This window comes from Phycodurus eques, chromosome 14, assembly GCF_024500275.1.
Source record: "Phycodurus eques isolate BA_2022a chromosome 14, UOR_Pequ_1.1, whole genome shotgun sequence".
Taxonomy (NCBI): domain Eukaryota; kingdom Metazoa; phylum Chordata; class Actinopteri; order Syngnathiformes; family Syngnathidae; genus Phycodurus; species Phycodurus eques.
This window is the reverse complement of record NC_084538.1, coordinates 21,123,896-21,142,257: the sequence shown is the minus strand read 5'-3', so window position 1 is coordinate 21,142,257 and position 18,362 is coordinate 21,123,896. Positions and strand designations below refer to the sequence as shown.

The window sequence follows — 18,362 nt, the reverse complement described above, 5'->3', positions numbered from 1 at the left end:
GTGCCACATTCTCTAACTTTCTGCGTGTTTCGCAAGATTTCCAATGATACCAACTTTTTGAAAATGGGATAACGATGAAGAAATGAATCAATGTTTTGGAGACATCTCTCTCTCTCTTTTTTAATCTCGTGTGTGCATCGGCTCACCTTTTACAGGAAAACAGGGGCGCGGTTATGCAGATTGCGTATGATCTTGCGTATACACTCAAATTGCGTACAGTGTGAGAATATTTCGATGCATTTATTAGTGAATGAGGCCCAATGGTTCCCATCTTAAGTAATGACAGTCTTACATCACTCACTAGTCTGTAATAACAATGTGTCTCCCACTCTGAAGACGATAGTGACATTTCAAATTGAGTTAACAGAAATGTAGCAGCTTTAATACTTCGGAGCAGAAGCAGTGTTCCCACAGACCTAATACAAGAGTGTATAATGCATACATTCCCAATCATAGTAAATTCATAAAATGACAATTTGCTTCCAAAATCTCCTCAAATAAAATATTTGTACCACTAAACATACAACACAAATACTGTACTGATTACATCTGTCAATGTAGTAGCATGGTGAAATTGTGGTTGCATGTGTGCTTCACATTTAGGAGTTCTGCGTTTGAAACATCTTTTTGTGGAGCTTACTGGTTTCCTTCCATATTCCAAAAACAGGCTTTTAATTTAATCGAAGGTGTAAATGTAGTGTGAGTGTTCGATTGTCGATATGGGCGCCCTGCTGTCGAGCAGTCCAGGGTTTACCCAAGCTCTCGCCTAAAGTCAGCTGGGATAGGCTGCCGTTACCTGCGGAGGACAAAAAGTATCGAAAATGGATTGTCGGGTAACCGTTAGTACTCGGCCCAACGCCGGCTCATTTGCATGAGAAAAGAGAGAGCAGCAACACGCAAACTCCACATACGGACGTTCCGATGGAGAGTCAAACCCGAATTTCCTGACTATGAGGCTAACGTGCTAACCACTATTTCAATGCGCTTATACAGTTTTGTCATGATTATTATCAAGGCAGCACAGCGGACGAATGAGTGTCTCACAGTTTTGAATCTGGGCGCCAGGCTTTCTGTGTGGAGTTTGCGTGTCCTATCCGTGGTTGCGTGAGTTTTCCCTGGGACTCCGGCTTCCTCCCACATTCCAAAAACATGCATGTTCCTGTAAGTTCAATGAATGAATGTGCGAATGTGAGTGTGAGTGTTTGTTTGTCTTTATGTGCCCTGCAATTGGTTGACGATCACTTCAGGGTGTTGGGATAGTTTCCAGCTCACCCATGACTCCAATGAGGATAAGTAGTATAGAAAATGGATGAATAATAATAATAATTATTATTATTATTAGTATTGTTGTTGTTAGTAGTAGTACAAGTACTAATAATAGTAGTAGTAGTAATGTAACTATAATGGTATAGTATGGTATGGTATCATGGTGTAAAACATTTTGAAAATGTTACTGGGGTTAAAAAAAGTACTGAAATGTTTAATATTGTAAAAATGTAATACAATTAAAATGTGTGCATGTTACAGTATGCACTGGAAAACCAAATATTTGAAGCTTTGTTAAATAATGATACTCCAATCACTAAATGAATAGAAACAAACAAGTTATATATATATATATATATATATATATATATATATATATATATTTGATGACATGTATTCAACACTAAGGGCTCTATTTTCGTACAGACAGCGCATCTGCGGTGGGGCACAAATGTCGCCGTTTCCTGATTTTCGTGCAGGCGGAAGGCTTTTTGGCAAATTTGGCAAACAAGTCAATGCCAAGCTGAGCGTACCGGTGCAGGAGAGGGAGTGTCCTTGGAATTGTGCCTGGTGGAGTGACAATTTGGTGGCAGAAACTGGATCCAAGTTTCAGCCTGCTCGGACCAGGTCTAAGTTCTGGCGCAAGGCAATTTTTGTGAATTTGATCGGGGCGCAGGCAGACAGATCCTGAGCTCCGTAGACATATTCAACTCACTAGCTGTTATCACCAGCTCGTTTCATATACTCGCTCACATTGTCTGTTGCCACACGGGCCAGAGGTGACAATGTTCTACTCACTTCATTGTGCCACATTTAAAGGGAATGAGATCAGCCACTTTGATTGGAGGAAAATGAAGTTGATTGGAGGCAAATGAATGACTGTGCCACAGTGGCACAGTCCCCCCCCCCCCCAGTAACAGATTTGCCGGTGTAACACCGGTCTAACCCACTAATGGCGTAAATCAGGAGCAGCGCAACTCTGCGCCAGATTTACGCCATCCAAGAAAATAAGGCCCTAAGTATTTTCCACTGGGGCACTCGACCCTTGGTTGGCATTTTGCTCTCTGTGCTTCTGGCGCCTGATCACATAAAATCTTCCAACACAAATAATCACAACCACAGCCAACGCAGCTAAAATCCACATCCAAATAAATGTGCCTGCGGAAAGAGAGGAACCTTTCATAGTGTCATTGTCAGCCTTGGCATAACTTCTGACAGAGGGAGTGGTTATGACAAAATGTTCATTGACCGCTTTTACACATTTCACCTCATGTCTTAGTACATAACCTTCTTGACAGGCGCAGACAAAACTTCCAAATGTGTTTTTACACTCTTGGTCACATTCGCCCATCAAGCACTCATTTATGTCGTCGCAGAATTTGCCATTTATGATGAAGCCTTCAGGACAGAAGCAAGCACTGTTTGTGTTTCTCTCACAGTTGGCGGGGCATCTCTCCTTTGCACAGTGGAGTTTGCACCTCCTAGGATTCTTGCTGTCCGGTGCATATCCTGTGAAACAAGAGCATTTGAAGCCGTCTTTTACGGGAGTGCACTTTTGCTCACATGGACTATCTGAGCATCCCTTCAAACTCCGAAAAAATGTTACATCCGATAATTCTTGGACCCGGCATGCATCTTTGTGGAAGGTTCTGCACAGGAATCCGTCAATTTTATCTGAGCATGACCACTCTCTGAGCTTTTGCTCATTTGAAAGTGAGACACAGCTCGGAGAACAGACTCGAATGTCATCTTTCCAGGCGATGTAAGAGGGAACAAAGTCTCTGTGCCCTTTGTCGGAGGTCCACTCATAGCCTCTCATATGAACTGAGAGGTTGCTGCAGGCATTAGTTGGTAAATAGAGTCCAAGCCAGAAGTTTCCATCTAGTTCTTGTTTCACGATATCAAGCAATCTCTTATCTTCTGCTGACTGAAGTGTCATCAGCTCTCCTCTCCTGGCTTGACATCTTTCTTCAGCTGTTTTAAAATCCAGTTTGTCTTGGCTGATAACCAAGCAGTCGCTCCCAATGCAGAAAGGCCGACAGGTGCCAGCATGCCCCATACTAAAGCATGTGTTGATAGAGGACGTGGAAAGTAGAGACAATGTCATAAGCACCTGAAGATTCAAGCAGGCCATGTTGCTGTGCTGTAGTTCATCTTCAAATGTCGGCTGGCTCACGGCAAACTCGGAGCTCTGCAGGCTACTGCGGAAGGAAAGTCAAGGCAGGAAGGAAATGAGATAAAGACTTAACAACTGTGTTTTTCCAATGTGAACCACAGGGGGCCATGACACATATATGTTCAGACAAAAAGGTTGTCCTTAAGTTATTTTACTCAAAATGTCAAGCCAAATCAGATATACTCCTACTAATACTACTAACATGCAGTATAATGCATTAATAATGTGTGGCGTTTGACAGTTCTCCGTGTGTTTGCTTGGGGTTTTCTTTGAGTGGCCTTCTTTGTCTTCCTCCCACATTCCAAAAACATGCTTGGTAGGTTTTATGCGCTAAATTGACCTTAGGTGTTAATGTGAGTATGTCGTTTGTCTATACAATATGTGCCGTGTGACTGACTCTGGCACATCCGAGACCCTAATGAAGTGGGTTAGAAAATGGATGGATGGATATATTGTTATTATCATTATCATAGTGGAGCTGATTAATTTGAAGACATGGTATATATATATATATATATAAAATATTACAATACACACAGCCATCTTTTAACAGAACATCATTAAAGACTATTATTCAACACATACAAGACGATTTACTGACTTATAGGGTAGCCTCATGTCAACAAAGCCGTCCACAAGCTAAGCGGTCGCGGGCGCCGTGCACGCCAAACCGAGCAAGCATCATTGATTCTTGTTATTGCTCGCCATCATTAAAATGATCAAGTCTCTGACTTTGTGATTTACACTTTAAGCAATCAAGGCAGGGGTGTCAAACTCATTTTTGTCTCGGGCCGCATTGTAGTTATGATTTCCCTCAGAGGGCCGTTAGAACAGTGAAAATGTTTAATCACCAAATCATGTTATTACCATTACACAACAAATTGAGGGGATAAATAGTTTTGAAATCAGAAGACAAGGAGAATAGTTTGTTCAAGTATTGTTTAAGTTACTGTAGAAGAAGGGTTTGGTAACATAAAAATGCAATATCTCAACATTATTGTTTATTATTATGACAATTTGGAATTTGCGTACAGATTTGAGCAAAAATCACAGAAGTCGACGAGCATGATTTGCTTTCTCGGGCCACTTAAAATGATGCGGTGGGCCGCATTTGGCCCCCGGGCCTGGAGTTTGGCACCTATGAATTAAGGGATACTTGCATATTATTGGATAAGTGAACAAATGAGCGGTATTACTCTGATATAAGAAAGCGTAAACCCTGCAACAATCCTCATTGGTTAGTATTCAGGCATCTGTTGCACAATTCATCAATAAATCTCAAAAAATGAGAATATTGTATTATATTGTGCGTGTGTGTGTTTGTGGGTGTGTGTGTGTGAGTGTTCAGTTCGAGCAAGGGGACAAGAAAGTAAGAGCGATAAGGGGGCATGGATTTTTGTGTTTACAGATGAAAGAGAAGAAAGTTATATAAATATGCTTTAATATAAATTATACACACGGTGAGGCAATCCTCTTTATCAAGTCATAGGTCGTCAGTCAAGATGGATTCGTAGAGTTTTTCTAAGCGTGGATCGAAACCGGAGGAAACCCAACAATAACTGTCCGTTGCACTTTTCTTTGCTTCCTTTCTCAATCGGCGACATCGCACAATGGCGATCGTCAATGTCACAGTGACTACAAGCAGCAAAGGAATCACTGAGCCGAGTACACAGACCAGCACCCTGGAGTTTGCCACCTGGGCACTTGCAAACAAGGACGCATTGCTCGGAGTGAGCGGGACGGGCGTATCCGCGGGTGTGGATGTTGTCTCGGCCTCCGCTGTTGTCATGGATACCATCTCAATGACGTTTCCTGGTGTTTCCTGGCCCACTGACTCATTTACTGTTGCATCCGTCACATCTGGAGGGCAATTTGTTCCAGTGGCATGTACATGAAAGCCCCCCGGGCATACACAGTTGAAGCCTCCTTCAGTATTGACACATTTGAAGGGACAACGCACAGTAGCGCATTCGTTGACGTCCACGCACGAATAGCCGTCCTCTGATAAAGTAAAGCCTTTTTTACAGGAGCAAGTGAACGTGCCGACGGTGTTGAAGCAGCCTTGTGTACACTCGGAATGCGCGCACTCGTCCGGATCGCGACAGTCACCGCGGCTCATCCTGAAGCCGTCCCGGCATGCGCACGTGTAACTGCCCGGTGTGTTAATACACACGTGGGCGCCGCACGCGTGTGACCTTTGGCACTCATCAATGTCAGAACAGTTGCGCTGGTTTGCTTCCAATTCAAACCCACTGGGACACGTGCAGGTGCGTCCCGACTCTCCCACGACGCACTCATACTCGCAGGCGTCCACGCTGCACACGTCTTGCATCTTACAAGAGAGTCCGTTGTCCTCAAGAGCATAACCTTGGTTACAGATGCATTTGACCTGATCTGAGTCCTGCTGGCAGATATGTTCGCATCCACCATTGTTGTGAGCGCATTTTCCATTTTCCGTTTGGCAAAATGGACCAGGCACAGTCCACTGATATTTGTCCTCCCTCTGGATGCACACAGAAAGGTGCGACTGCTGCTCGGTGCACGTGACTTCAGCATATGTTCCAAGTGGCAAGGATTTCATCTCACTTTCTAGTGGCGCCTCAGAGAAAGGAGGAGTGTACAAAATGTATCCAGAGCCCAACAGATGCAGAGCATTGCACATTCCTTGAAAGTAAAACTTACACACAGAAAACGACGGACCTTTGCAAGCTCCGGACGTCCATTTCGGCTGATCCTCTACGGGGGAATTGTAACCGACCCGTACGCATCGCTCTGTGCATGTGTCCGCGGGCTCTTTATTCCAGTTGGAGTAGGGGGAATCTGCCTCCCCAGACACCCACTTGAAGCCTCTTAAGGGCTTGTCAGCCAACACACAGTCCCCTCTGTGCAGCTTTAATCCAATCCAAAATTGTTGGCTCTTGTCCTTCTGGATCGGCAAGAGGAGAGAGTGCAGTATATCTTCTTCTTCTTTATCTCTTACTGTCATCAGGTAACCTCCATTGTGGAAGCAGCTCTGACTGGCCTTGTCAAAGCTCACCTTCTCCATATAGACAGTGAAGCAGGCATTCAAAGTGCACATTGTTTCATGTCGAACGCCATTAAATCCTCCAAAACTGGCGATGAGAAGCAGTATTAGAAAGATCCGTGGCATCGTTGCGCTTAACAACAATTTCGCCGGTACCTCTGGAGAGTTTTCTCAGGAGATGTGAGCAACATGTGGTTGCCGGTTTGGAGCAGAGCGGTGTGGCTCTGAAAGTAATGATTATGCCACTGTATCCTGTTTGGGAAAACTAAAGGCGGAAACAATGTTGAGGAGCAGTTAAGGGCTCTTTCTTTCTCCTCTGCTGAGCAGTTCCGTTCTGAGCTGGAAAACAATGGTGGACGCTGTTGTGTTTTGACTGGTTCTCCAGATGTCTCCGGCCCCTGTAGACTTGAAGTTTTTAAGCTGACTCCCTTAATTGTACTGCGCTACAATACATGAACACGCAGGGGTCACTTGACCCCGTAGGTGCTCTGACATGACAATTGGAAAGTGGGGATGGATGCAAGGAGAGGGGAAAAAACAGTGACCTTTGAAATTCTTCCACCAGTCCACAGGAATTATGGTCTCATGTTATCTTCATAGCTACCTCGCTTTTCTTTGTTCAAATAACATGACAACTAAAAAAAAAAACGTTTTAATCTTTAATTTTTTTTTTGGTTTAAATGCCAAAGGAAAGGAACGTGGAGGTACCACTTAACAACAAGCGTACCTGTTTGGAGGGATTATAAATTCTCCCCGCTTTCAAATGTTGTTCGTTATGCAGATTGCCAAACAAGGAGCCAGAACATATTTGTACTGCTTTGCGCTGTTGCAGCCCACATAAGGGACACCGCCAGGGATGTGGTTGTTCCTGTGGGGGGGGGGGGGGGGGAATCTTACTTTGGGACCACCACTTTAATATCGGCCATGAGTCCTTAGAATTGTCATCAACTTTCTCCCCTTTACGGCACAATTGGTCTGTATATATATATATATATATATATATTTTTTTTTTTTATTTTTTTATTTTATTTATTTATTTATTTATAAAGGTACAACGAGAGTACAATTGTAACAAGTTAACAACATATTCTCTTCACTCAGTGTATTGTTAACACTGGGTGGTCTGAACGCTCTGAATCAGAACTGTTCCTGTGTTGTTGTTTTTCCCAAACTCAGCGGTTTGCCAACAACAAGGGCAGGAATTCCAGTCAGAGACACGCCTACCGCCAAAGCCAGGTCAGTGAAAAGAGAGAAACATTCTCCAGGCTTTGTAATATAGGGAATCGAATGCGCAACTGCTTCACATTGGCAGTCTCCCTGCGTGTGCCCTTTTCATTTTGGCTCTAAATAATTCAGAGAAGAAATAATTGTTCACTGCGTATGGTTCCACAAAAGCAAGCACCTGTTTGAAATGCCCACGTAGACGAGCAAAAACAGCTGTAAGACCATGCTGGTGTGTATGATTTGATTCATTAATGAAATGATTTGTGTCTTTTCAACAATTTTCACAGCTCGTGTAAAAATAAATACATAAATCAATCAATCGATCAAAAAGTGCCCCGTTTTAATGATCAGAGACCTCTGGAATGGAAGTTTCAGTTTGGATGGAAAAGAAAAAGACAGCAATGTATAAGCTACATCAACAATAAAACATGCTAAAACAACATACGTATGCGTGTAAAAATGTTAAAGCATACAGTACGTACGGAAAGAAAATATGCCGTACGTGTTTGAAAATGTAGCGGTAGATTCATCCATCCATCCATTTTCCACACCGCTTATCCTTTGTAGGGTCAGAAGTGTGCGGGAGCCTATCCCGGCTGACTTCAGGCACACCCTGAACTGGTCGCCAGCCAATGGCAAGGCACATAGAAACAAATAACCATTCACACACAAATTCACACCTATGGACAATTTAAAGTCTTCAATTAACTTACCATGCATGTTTGGGGGGGCGGGGGGGGATGTGGGAGGAAACCACCGTGCCGCCATGCGGTACGCACAGTATATGAAAATCTGTTTTCGACTGTGACATGATGATGAATGAAATTCATGTACGATAAGTGACGGGTGTGGGTTAATGCAACAACAATGACTCACGTGAACGAGATCACTTTTGTGAGCGATCGGAGTCCATAAGCGTGAGCCGAGTTCACCACCACTACTGCCGATATTGTGTATTGTGTTGCCTCTCCTCGGCATAACCAGGAAGGTGATGTTAGTATAATTCGATGAAATGTTATGACATTCGGATGTTTCTTTTGTCATCCTACCAGTATGTGTATGTTTTCCAGCAAAAACAAACAAAAAAAACCATCTCAATTGCAGATGCACAGTATGCTCTATTGGGAGTACTCTACTTACAATCATGTTATCCCTTATCAGGTGTTCTGAATTACAGAAACCTGGTTTGCATTTTCATGAGTGTGGGCTTTGGACTCACTTTGTTGCCACTTTTTCATTGTGTCACCGCTGACATTATGGCTTTCAAATTCTGGCAATCATGTGGTAAGAAGGCTAAAACATGAATCATGGAGAGGAATACAATTCTATGATTGATTTCATATGTAAATATGGGAACTGGGATGTGCAATAATGAACTGTTATATTAAAAACGGAACATTGAAGGAATTTTGGAATCAATCTTGGCGGCACGGTGGGCGACTGGTTGCGCGTGCCTGCGTGGCTTTTCTCCGGGCACTCCGGTTTCCTCCCACATCCCAAAAACATGCGCGGTAGGTTAATTGAAGACTCTCTGTAAGTGTGAATGTGTGTGCGAATGGTTGTTTGTTTCTATGTGCCCTGCGATGTGCTGGCGACCAGTTCGGGGTGTACCCCGCCTCTCGCCCGAAGATAGCTGGGATGGGCTCCAGCTCGCTCGCCACCCTTGTGATGATAAAGTGGTACAGACAATGGATGGACGGATGAATTCATCTTAATTCAAACATAACAGGCATGAAAATGGCTGTACATGAATTGCGTTTGCTGTTCTTTACTCTGAGTTGAGCGTTCATTCAAACGTTGTAAACGATATCTGGTGCGGCTGCATATCAAGTTTCGTTTTCCAGTTCTTGATTATGCTGCCATAAATCTTGCTTTGCAGCTGGGGTTCTTGGGTTTATGATGGTTGGACCTCATACTGAACTGAACTGTCACTTGCATGTACAGCACAACACCAGTCCACCTTGCCAGTCAGTTGGCCACTCCAGGAAGACACAAAGAGCCCCATCCTGTCATTGTCTGAACCTCTCTGCTCATAACTGCCGAGTCACCCGCACTCTGCTCGACACGTTTTCTTTCAAACTGAGGTAAGGAAAAAAAAAAAAGAAAAAAATTCCATTGCAGACAGGTTAGTGGAGTGACAAGTGCTCTAGGAATGACTCGAAGAACAAGTGGTTATTTCAACGGACACAAAGCAAAGTGACCTGTCTTGAAAATAACCGTTTAGATTATCTAGTGTGCAAGGAAATCTGCCTATTTCTGGCCAGACATTTAAAAATGTAAGTTATTCTTATTTGTTGGATTGACTATATTTTTGGTAGTGATTATAATTTTCTCACACTTTGGAATATTGATTAATTTGCGACTAATAACAGGTGCCAAATATACCGCACATAATACGACATTTTGCTTCGAGATGGTATTTTAAACTTGTTGTGTTTCGATCAAAAGGGAGTTCGGCGCCGCACTGCTGTATATGCAAACGCCATTGTGTGCGTACGATGCCACATTTTCGGAAGCACCGTAGATTGGTCGAGGGCTGAGAGGCCAGAGCCCACGGCCTCCGTGTTGTGGTTCTACTTCAGGTCGTCCGTGATCTGTACACTCAGGAAAGAGAAGCAGCTATTTCCGCTGGTGTCCCGTCCGGGCTGCAGGGGGAGTGGTTGGCCGTATGCCTCCTGAACTACTTTACTTTACAACTACTTGGATATTTTTGGAAATGTAATACTTTGACTGCACCATGACATGTTGTTATTATTTATGTCGTGCGACTTGACTCATGCTCGTGAGATACATAAGCGTTACGTCACGTGTCTTACAACTCTCGCACGTGCGAATAGAAGCCTAAGTCAAACATGTATCTTACCTCCCGCAAGAAACTCAAGTTACGCACCCACTTAAGGCGCGGGTGTACTTTAATCAACCATGCCCCCCAGAGGCGGCAAAACCGGGGAGGCACCCCCCCCCCCCCCCCTGCCCCTCCCATGGCCCATGACTGGTTTTCGGGATGGAAAGGTTCTCTTCTCAATCAGTCCTTATTTGGTTTACGATGGAGCTCAAGTAATCCGAGTAGCTACTGTAACAGCTACGCGGTATTAATATTTTACTTGTCAGTGTACAATGAGCTCCAGTGGGATCTTACCCAGGACATATGAGGAGAGTAGGCAGGTTTATGGTTTGGGTGTGACCAAATTGAATGGCGCCCTGTGCCCCACCCCCCAGCTCCTGATGTTTTATACATCCATCCAATGCAATATAATTTTGATATGTACCGTGCATAGATTGAGCATGCAAATTGACAGGGTATTACATGTTATTATTTACATTACCAGGACAATACCTATTTACCATAAACACATAAATAGTATCAAAAACATTCAAAAAGAGGCCCCGTTTAATTGCACATTTCCCCCCCCCAAAAAAACATAGCTTTTTTTGGCGGCAGGAGCAAAGAGGGATCGGTGGAACGGCTGCCGTGTGCAATTGGAAGATTCACACATACCAAATACCAACAATGGGCGTCACATACACTCCAAATTTTCAGGATGAACCTAAAATGCACGATAACCTTTACAGCGGAACTTATTTCCAACTTTTCTCAACTTTTGAATGCACATGTCCAACTATTCAATGTTTCAGTTCTTTTTGCACAACTTGCTGTGCTCTTACATGCAGCTGAACGGGTATTTGATCCATGAATCGGCCGATAAATTTCATGGCTCTATTAGAATGCGTATTTTAACAGTTGTTGTTCACATTGCGAGATCATGGGACCGTGATACCTAACAATTAATCAACAGTACCTAGTCATTGCGACGCAACGGACCGGAGACCGGAGACCAGCATAGATGTGCTAGGACCCGGTCCGGCGTCCACTTCGTCATGCCTCATGCCAGCCCCCGAGGGGACCCCGAATGAGATGTGAATGTGCGAAATACGTACTGTGTGAATGGTAGAAATGTGAAGAGTGTATGAAATAAGAGGCTAGACTCCTGCGGGCCCAGCCCGACCGGCTGGAAGATCCGAGAGAAAAGGGGTGCAGCCCCTCCCCACCCTACAGCTAATCCCCCCCACCACCGCCCAGTGACCAGAATTTAGTTACCACCGCAAATTTGAAATTCTTGGAAAAAGCTTTCACATGACATGAATGAATTGAATTCTTTTTTTAATAAGGGATGTAGGCGGTCAAGTCCACTTTGTTCCCATGTGGTGCAGTAAAGGGGTATTTTAGTCATCTCAAAATCGGGATTGGCGTCTGCCTCAGAGTTCTGTGGTCCGGGGTTCAATGTTCTCCCCGTGCCTGCGTGAGTTTTCTCCGGGCACTCCGGTTTCTTCCCACAGCCCAAAAACATGCATGGTAGGTTAATTGACAGCTCTAAATTGCCCGTAGGTGTGAATGTGAGTGCGAATGGTTGTTTGTTTGTATGTGCCCTGCGATTGGCTGGCAACCAGTGCAGGGTGTACCCCTGAACTCCTGCCCGATGACAGCTGGGATAGGCTCCAGCACGCCCGCGACCCAAGTGAGGAGAAGCGGCTCAGAAAATGGATGGATGGATGGGTTAGGAATGATATGGTGCTGACTCAGATTGTGTGGTTTCTAGACTTTTACACCAAGCTGATAAAGTGGCTGCAATGATCGGATTCTTCAAACAATTGCGGCGTTGGAGACGTGTGCTGATAAATGGGAGGTCTGAAACCTTGGTGCTCTTGCAGTCTATAGGTTCTTGTTCCAGCCACGATTGTTGTTCAACATTGGGATCTAACCATTTAATCAGGTACTGTACTTGGCTAGCTAAGTAACCGTTTTTGAACTCCGGTGAATCAATTCCCTCTTCTGTTTTACTTTTCTGAAAGGTAGATAGACTAATTCTATTTTTCTTATTTTTACAATTTTTGTTTTAAATGGGAGAGTCTGGCATTTGGAACCACTTCGTCGTGGGTTTGAATGGGATTATTGAAGATAAATAGTTAATTTGAGGTAATGTTTTCATTTTTACGCCCTAGAAATGAGAGAGGAAGGCTGTTCCAAAGTTTTAAGTCGACACAATTTGTTAATGGGGTGTCTAAAGACTCTTTATTTTCTGAAATTAAATTTAGGGCTTTACGTTATTGATAAAAGTGTCAATGTCGTTTTTATTCATCTTATTGTGAGATGACTACAAGCTACTCGAGTAGTTGTAGAATTCATCCTTAATATCCTGTGGCGATTGAGTAAATCTAACATTTGAATCTTAAATCATCGCAACGCTTCAAATGGGATGTCTTGAGAGGGAATTGACTCCTAAGCTTACAGCAGGGGAGTCCACTATTTCCTCCGAGGGCCGTGCAGCAAAACTGAAGAAGGCAAGGACCACTATGTGTCATTCCTCGACTTTATTCAACATACTAACACCAATCCATCAATCAAGTATCTATTATATATTTTTGGAGAAACTGATGCATCACAGCTTTCTGTTATAGATAATGAGGTAAATAGTTTGGGATTTTTCATATATTTGGGGTGGCCCGCAGCTCTTTACTTGAGGATCACGATTGATCATTAATGTGATATGTTCACAAATCAGATTTTGACACAGCATAAAGTGGAGGGGAAAAAAATGTTTGTTTCTTAAAAAGGAGGCATTATAAAGAGATTATTATTATTATTTACTATTTTAGTTTCTAAATAGTTTCTTTGAATGTCTAGTAGTGCTCTATATAAAACAATTTAATTCGTTTTTTTTATTTGTAGTAGTAATAGTATTAGTAGTAGTCATAGTAGTTGTCAAGTCCATTGCGCCCATGGAGAATGTGGGTGTGGCGATCCCCTCCCTCCCTCACACACACACAGACACCCACACACACACACACACATTTTTAACAACCATACCCAATAGCGTTGCTGCCCGTGTAAAATGAGATTTCTTATAAATGAATAATTGACAGCGGGCTGAAAACAGCACCCATGCAGTAGTTTGGACAGTGTGGATATTTTAAAAGAGGCTTGCTCGCTACCATTCATTTGAATATACCCAGCACGTTATTTCCCGGTCGCGTACATTTTGTCCACAAGTTCAGTTTTTCATCAACAGGTACATTATAAAGTACAAATATAGTTAAGTACTTTTGTAAAACACAATATATGTACATTTATATACTGTATTTGTCTGGCCCAGTGGCCATTCTGTGTCTCACTCACTTAAAACGTAGTAATGTAGTTTTAGTGTGAGTGAAAGCTTAAGTTCATACTTATTGGCTCGTTGCTACATCGTGAAACTGTGATTAAAATTTTGAATCGCCACAAAACCAGTGACCGACTGTTCTGCTCCTCATGAAAACAGTTGCACACTGCTCGAGGACTCGAAGACTCTAAATTGTCCTGAGGTGGGAATGTGAGTGTATATATATGAGTGTATATGGTTGTTTGTCTATACTGTATGTGTCCTGCGATTGTTTGGTGACCAGTCCAGGGTGTACCCCACCTCTCGCCCAAAGTCAGGCTCCAGATCTCAAGTCCCAAATGTGGAGGATGATGAAAACAAGAAATATTTTTTTTCACCAGTACTCTGACAAAGTATGCAAAACATTGTCTCACGAAAACAATAATCCCGGCTTTTAAGTCCATGTCATCATAGTGTATTGTGTGAAACATTAAAAATGAGAGTAATTACTGCCCCAACCCAGGCTATGTATGAACCGTGGGCATCTTGGTGTGTAGTCAATCTCTCATCCTGTGTTTAAGGAGTGTGGGGACAGGTGACATGACTGAGAGGGGACCTAGAAAATAATAATTAAGATTTACAGCATTGACGAGAAGTCACCCAAAGTGTCACATGCAGTCACTGTCTCTGTTAACATTCACGTAACAAAACAACCAGCTGTGGCAGACGCCCAAATTGCTCAAGCTGTCACGATTGGCAATGCCGTAAGAGCAGATCTCAAAAAATAGACTCCAGGACAGAGGTCCAAACAACTTTACTTAAATGGCAGAGCATGTGATGGCGAGACATACGAAACAAAAGGAACTCACCACCAGAGAGAATCAAAAACAGATAACGCAGGCAGACACGCCAAACAGTCCGTGTGGTATAATCGTATTGAGCCTAAATTTGGACAGCGGTCAGAACGGCGGCAAAAACGAGTGAATATTCCGACGGCCACACGCTGTCACGGTGGCCCCAAAAAAGGCTGATGATTACAATGCATGACAGGTGCCTCACCGATGTCCACGCCCACCCAGACACTGCAACACAAAGAAAAAACTTGAAACACAGGGCCATGACACAAGCGACAAAACCAAAGTTGTAGTTGCCAAATCTGCGGCAGAGCACAACAACTAGCGTATTTAGATTTTCGTGCAAGCGCAAGGCTCGCTGCGGGTGTTTGCCAGTTTGGCAGATCAGTCTGTGCCAAGCTGGGTGTGCTGCCACAGCGTGGGTGTGTCCTTAGACATGCGCCCGACGCGAAGTGACAATTTGGTGGCTGAAAGTCGGTCCAAACTGCTGCCTGTTAGGACCAGGTCTAAGTCCGGCGCAGTAGGTGGACTACCGGTCTAGAGCAGTGACGTGCGGTGAGGTTCATCATTGGTGAGGCACTGACGTCAGTCATGTAATGCCTGGAGCTCTGGAAAGCTCAACTCAACACTGGCACGTGCTGGTTGTGACACCGTACGTACCAGACTCAACTGTGCACTTTTAGTGGCTTTTCTGGTCGATAAGAAAGACTAAATGTCACACACTTTCATTAAATATATTAGACAGTCTTTGAAACATCAGTAAGTGTAGTACATGTGTGATAAAACATATGTTATTGGCGGTGTAATTAGGAAACACCAACGTCTCTTGTGTGAAGCCTCGGACCAATCACAGCCTGCCTGAATGGTTGTTTGCGTGGTCTCTTGACGCATCATGGGAGCGATGACTCAACGTGACTCGTAACTACGCTTCCTATGCATTTGAACAGGAAATATGAAAATTCTGCTATTTTAATGATCAAGTCATTGAAATTATTGGATTGAAAAAGAAAATCAATGTAAAGCACGGACCATAGAACTAAAATGGAACAATTTAACGTAATCATAAGGTTTTTTTCTTATTAATCAAATGCAGTGGAAAGGAAAGACCACCAGGGGGCAGAGCGGCTCTGCCTCACTTGCCTACCCTGACCGCACGTCACAGGTCGAGAGCGAGTTTGGTGAATTTGACAGGCAGGCAGACTGCGAACTCCCCGTAAATGGATGTCAGACGTAATCCATTCGTAATCCATTCAGAAACCTACCAAGCATTTTTTTGGGATGTGGGAGGAAACCGAAATCCCTGGAGAAAACCCACCCAGGCACGGGGGAGAACACGCAAACTCCACACAGGCGGGGCCGGGATTTGAACCCCGGTCCCCAGAACTTTACATCATCCATTCGCGGAAGTCTGCATGCAGTTCTGTATACGCACTTCGTGCACTCACGACCTCACGACTCGAAGTTTCTTCTTCCACCTTGACAAAAACTGTCAGCGCACTTCTAGAGCTTCACATCGAAAGTAAATGAGAAGAGGCGCTTTGATTTGACAGGGTTGAAGTCTGCGCAGTCACCAAAATAGAGCCCTAAAAGTTACATACACTTTAGGCCCGGTAAACACACAAAAACAATAGGGCTATTTTTGTGCCAATTTTTCCCCTTCCCGACCTAGCACGTCAAACACCAGACAATCTTAAGTCTTATAAAACGATTCTACAGGATTATACTTCAGTCTGATGTGTGTTCAGAGTGTATTTATCCCAATTTTAGAGTCTGAAACAGGTCGGGCTTGACAATCTTAAATAATAAATGTGTTCAATATTTACAACCCAAAGTCATCGTGTGTGTGGGGGAAACTCGAGTAATGGCACCGGAATCTAGCCAATCATGACACGCCCTAACTCCGCAAAAAACAAACATCTTACCCGATGTTGTTGTTTTGTATGAAAGCGGGTTCCCAGACGGCAAGAGGTATTTTCCAAAGCAAGTATTTTTTGGAGGACATCGCCATTTTACAAGGCTACCCAGCTCCAGTAATCTTCCGGAATATTCGGGAAACATCGACTCATATCCGAAAGTGTTCCTTCTTCGGGTTTGTGAAACCACATGTGAACGGTGGAACAGAATCTTTGTGTGCGTGTGGTGTTGTGTGTTGAGAGTATCAGAGCACACCGCACACAATGCAACCAAAAATGTTCATTGCCAGATTTGTTTATCTTCATGTGTGCGGTCTGTCACAGATAAATAAACTTTTAAGATTTGAAGAATCTTGATGTGTGCACCAGGCCTTAGTTGGCTTAGCAACCACTATTCTCAGTCAATCTAAATGTGGTAGTAATGATAATGACTGATAATTACTAATATTAAATTATATTAATAAAAGCCGACATATGCAAGCTGACATAACCTGTGGTATAAATAAAACTAGGTTTTGACAAATTTCTGAAATTGTTTGAATAATTTTATAGCAAGCATATACAAGGTAAACAGAACTGATTCCAGACCGTTAACCGCTGTCATGCAGCTACTTTGAAACATACGCTCCAAGGTATGTCAGAAAAGCTCCAGGACTTGTGTGGCAAAACATATAATTTCAAACCCAAGCTATGAGATTGCCTCTTCAATGTGGGCCAGATAATCAAACAGCACGTCTACAAAGACATCCTACAGCGCTTGCTTCTTTCAGTTCGCGAAAAGACACAAGGTTTGTGGCAGGACAACTCATGGCTGGTAGACCAGAGTGGCTGCTCACAATGCCCGGAGCATCCGATCACTCCTGGCCAAGAAGAACGTTTCTGTGCTGGAGTAAACTCCCTGCTCACCCAACCTGATTTTTTTTTCCCTTTCCAAAGCTCAAAGGGGTCTTCAAGAGGACCCGTTTTGAAGACGGGGATGACGGAGCTGTGGAGTATCCTGGAATAATACTCCCAGGAGTGCATGGAGGCACATCAGAGAAGGCTGGGAAGGTATGTTAGACTCCAAGGGGGATTACTATGAAGGGGAAAACTTTATCGTTGAATTTCAAATACATCTCTTTCCTTTGTGACACCAGTCCTGGAACTTTTCTGACCCACCTTGCACATAGTTGGATGATCTTTCTTGATTTTTAACGTTTTTTTTAACGACATTTTCTACCATGCTGATGTCTCACATACTGGAAAACTGTCACTGGGTGAGCTGAGGAATGCAATCAAGGCGTCAGGTAGTCCACCAAAAGATTTTTCTCACAAGCATCTGCAGTAAGTTTGGCAAGCAGCATGAGAGTCATATGCTTCAATAAACCCATGCAGGAACAAAATATTCATTCAGCGTAACACACAAATATAAAAAACTTTCAGCAAATACCAAAGGACAGAGTTCCAAAAAGAAAATCCAGAAATTTGCAAATTTGCAAATACCGAACTGCAAAAATGCAGGAGTTCAATGTAACTGTGCTTTAAGAATGCTCCTGATCTGTTTGTGTATTTATTAGCCTGATGGAAAATCTACGTTTGAATGTTGTTGTTCATGTTCGTATGCGTCTGCAGTATTTTTCTACCATATCGAACTTAAAAACATTGTCTGTAGCGCCAAATATTTTTAGTTGATTAAATTGAGAGTAATAATAATAGACATACATCGGGTTAATGTTTTAATAGATTAAATATTTCACTGTCATATATTTATTTTAAATTTTGAGGGGT

General features: G+C 43.2%; 2 protein-coding genes and 1 long non-coding RNA gene across 3 annotated transcripts; 1 reads left to right on the top strand and 2 right to left on the bottom strand.

Annotated features, from left to right (window-relative positions):
• Positions 1-119: 119 nt before the first annotated feature.
• Positions 120-3,414, bottom strand: LOC133412812 (thrombomodulin-like). Its single transcript, XM_061696472.1, has one exon. The coding sequence runs from the start codon at positions 3,398-3,400 to the stop codon at positions 2,282-2,284; it is 1,119 nt and encodes a 372-aa protein (XP_061552456.1). The 5' UTR covers positions 3,401-3,414; the 3' UTR covers positions 120-2,281.
• A 1,192-nt stretch (positions 3,415-4,606) lies between these two features.
• Positions 4,607-6,711, bottom strand: LOC133412844 (complement component C1q receptor). Its single transcript, XM_061696526.1, has one exon. It carries the CDS (start codon positions 6,591-6,593, stop codon positions 4,926-4,928), a length of 1,668 nt encoding a protein of 555 aa, XP_061552510.1. The 5' UTR covers positions 6,594-6,711; the 3' UTR covers positions 4,607-4,925.
• Positions 6,712-9,877: 3,166 nt separating this feature from the next.
• On the top strand, positions 9,878-18,134 carry LOC133413252 (uncharacterized). The gene is made up of 3 exons (XR_009769853.1): positions 9,878-9,967; positions 17,532-17,645; positions 17,732-18,134. It is a non-coding gene; the product is annotated as an uncharacterized LOC133413252 (long non-coding RNA).
• The last annotated feature ends 228 nt before the right edge of the window (positions 18,135-18,362 follow it).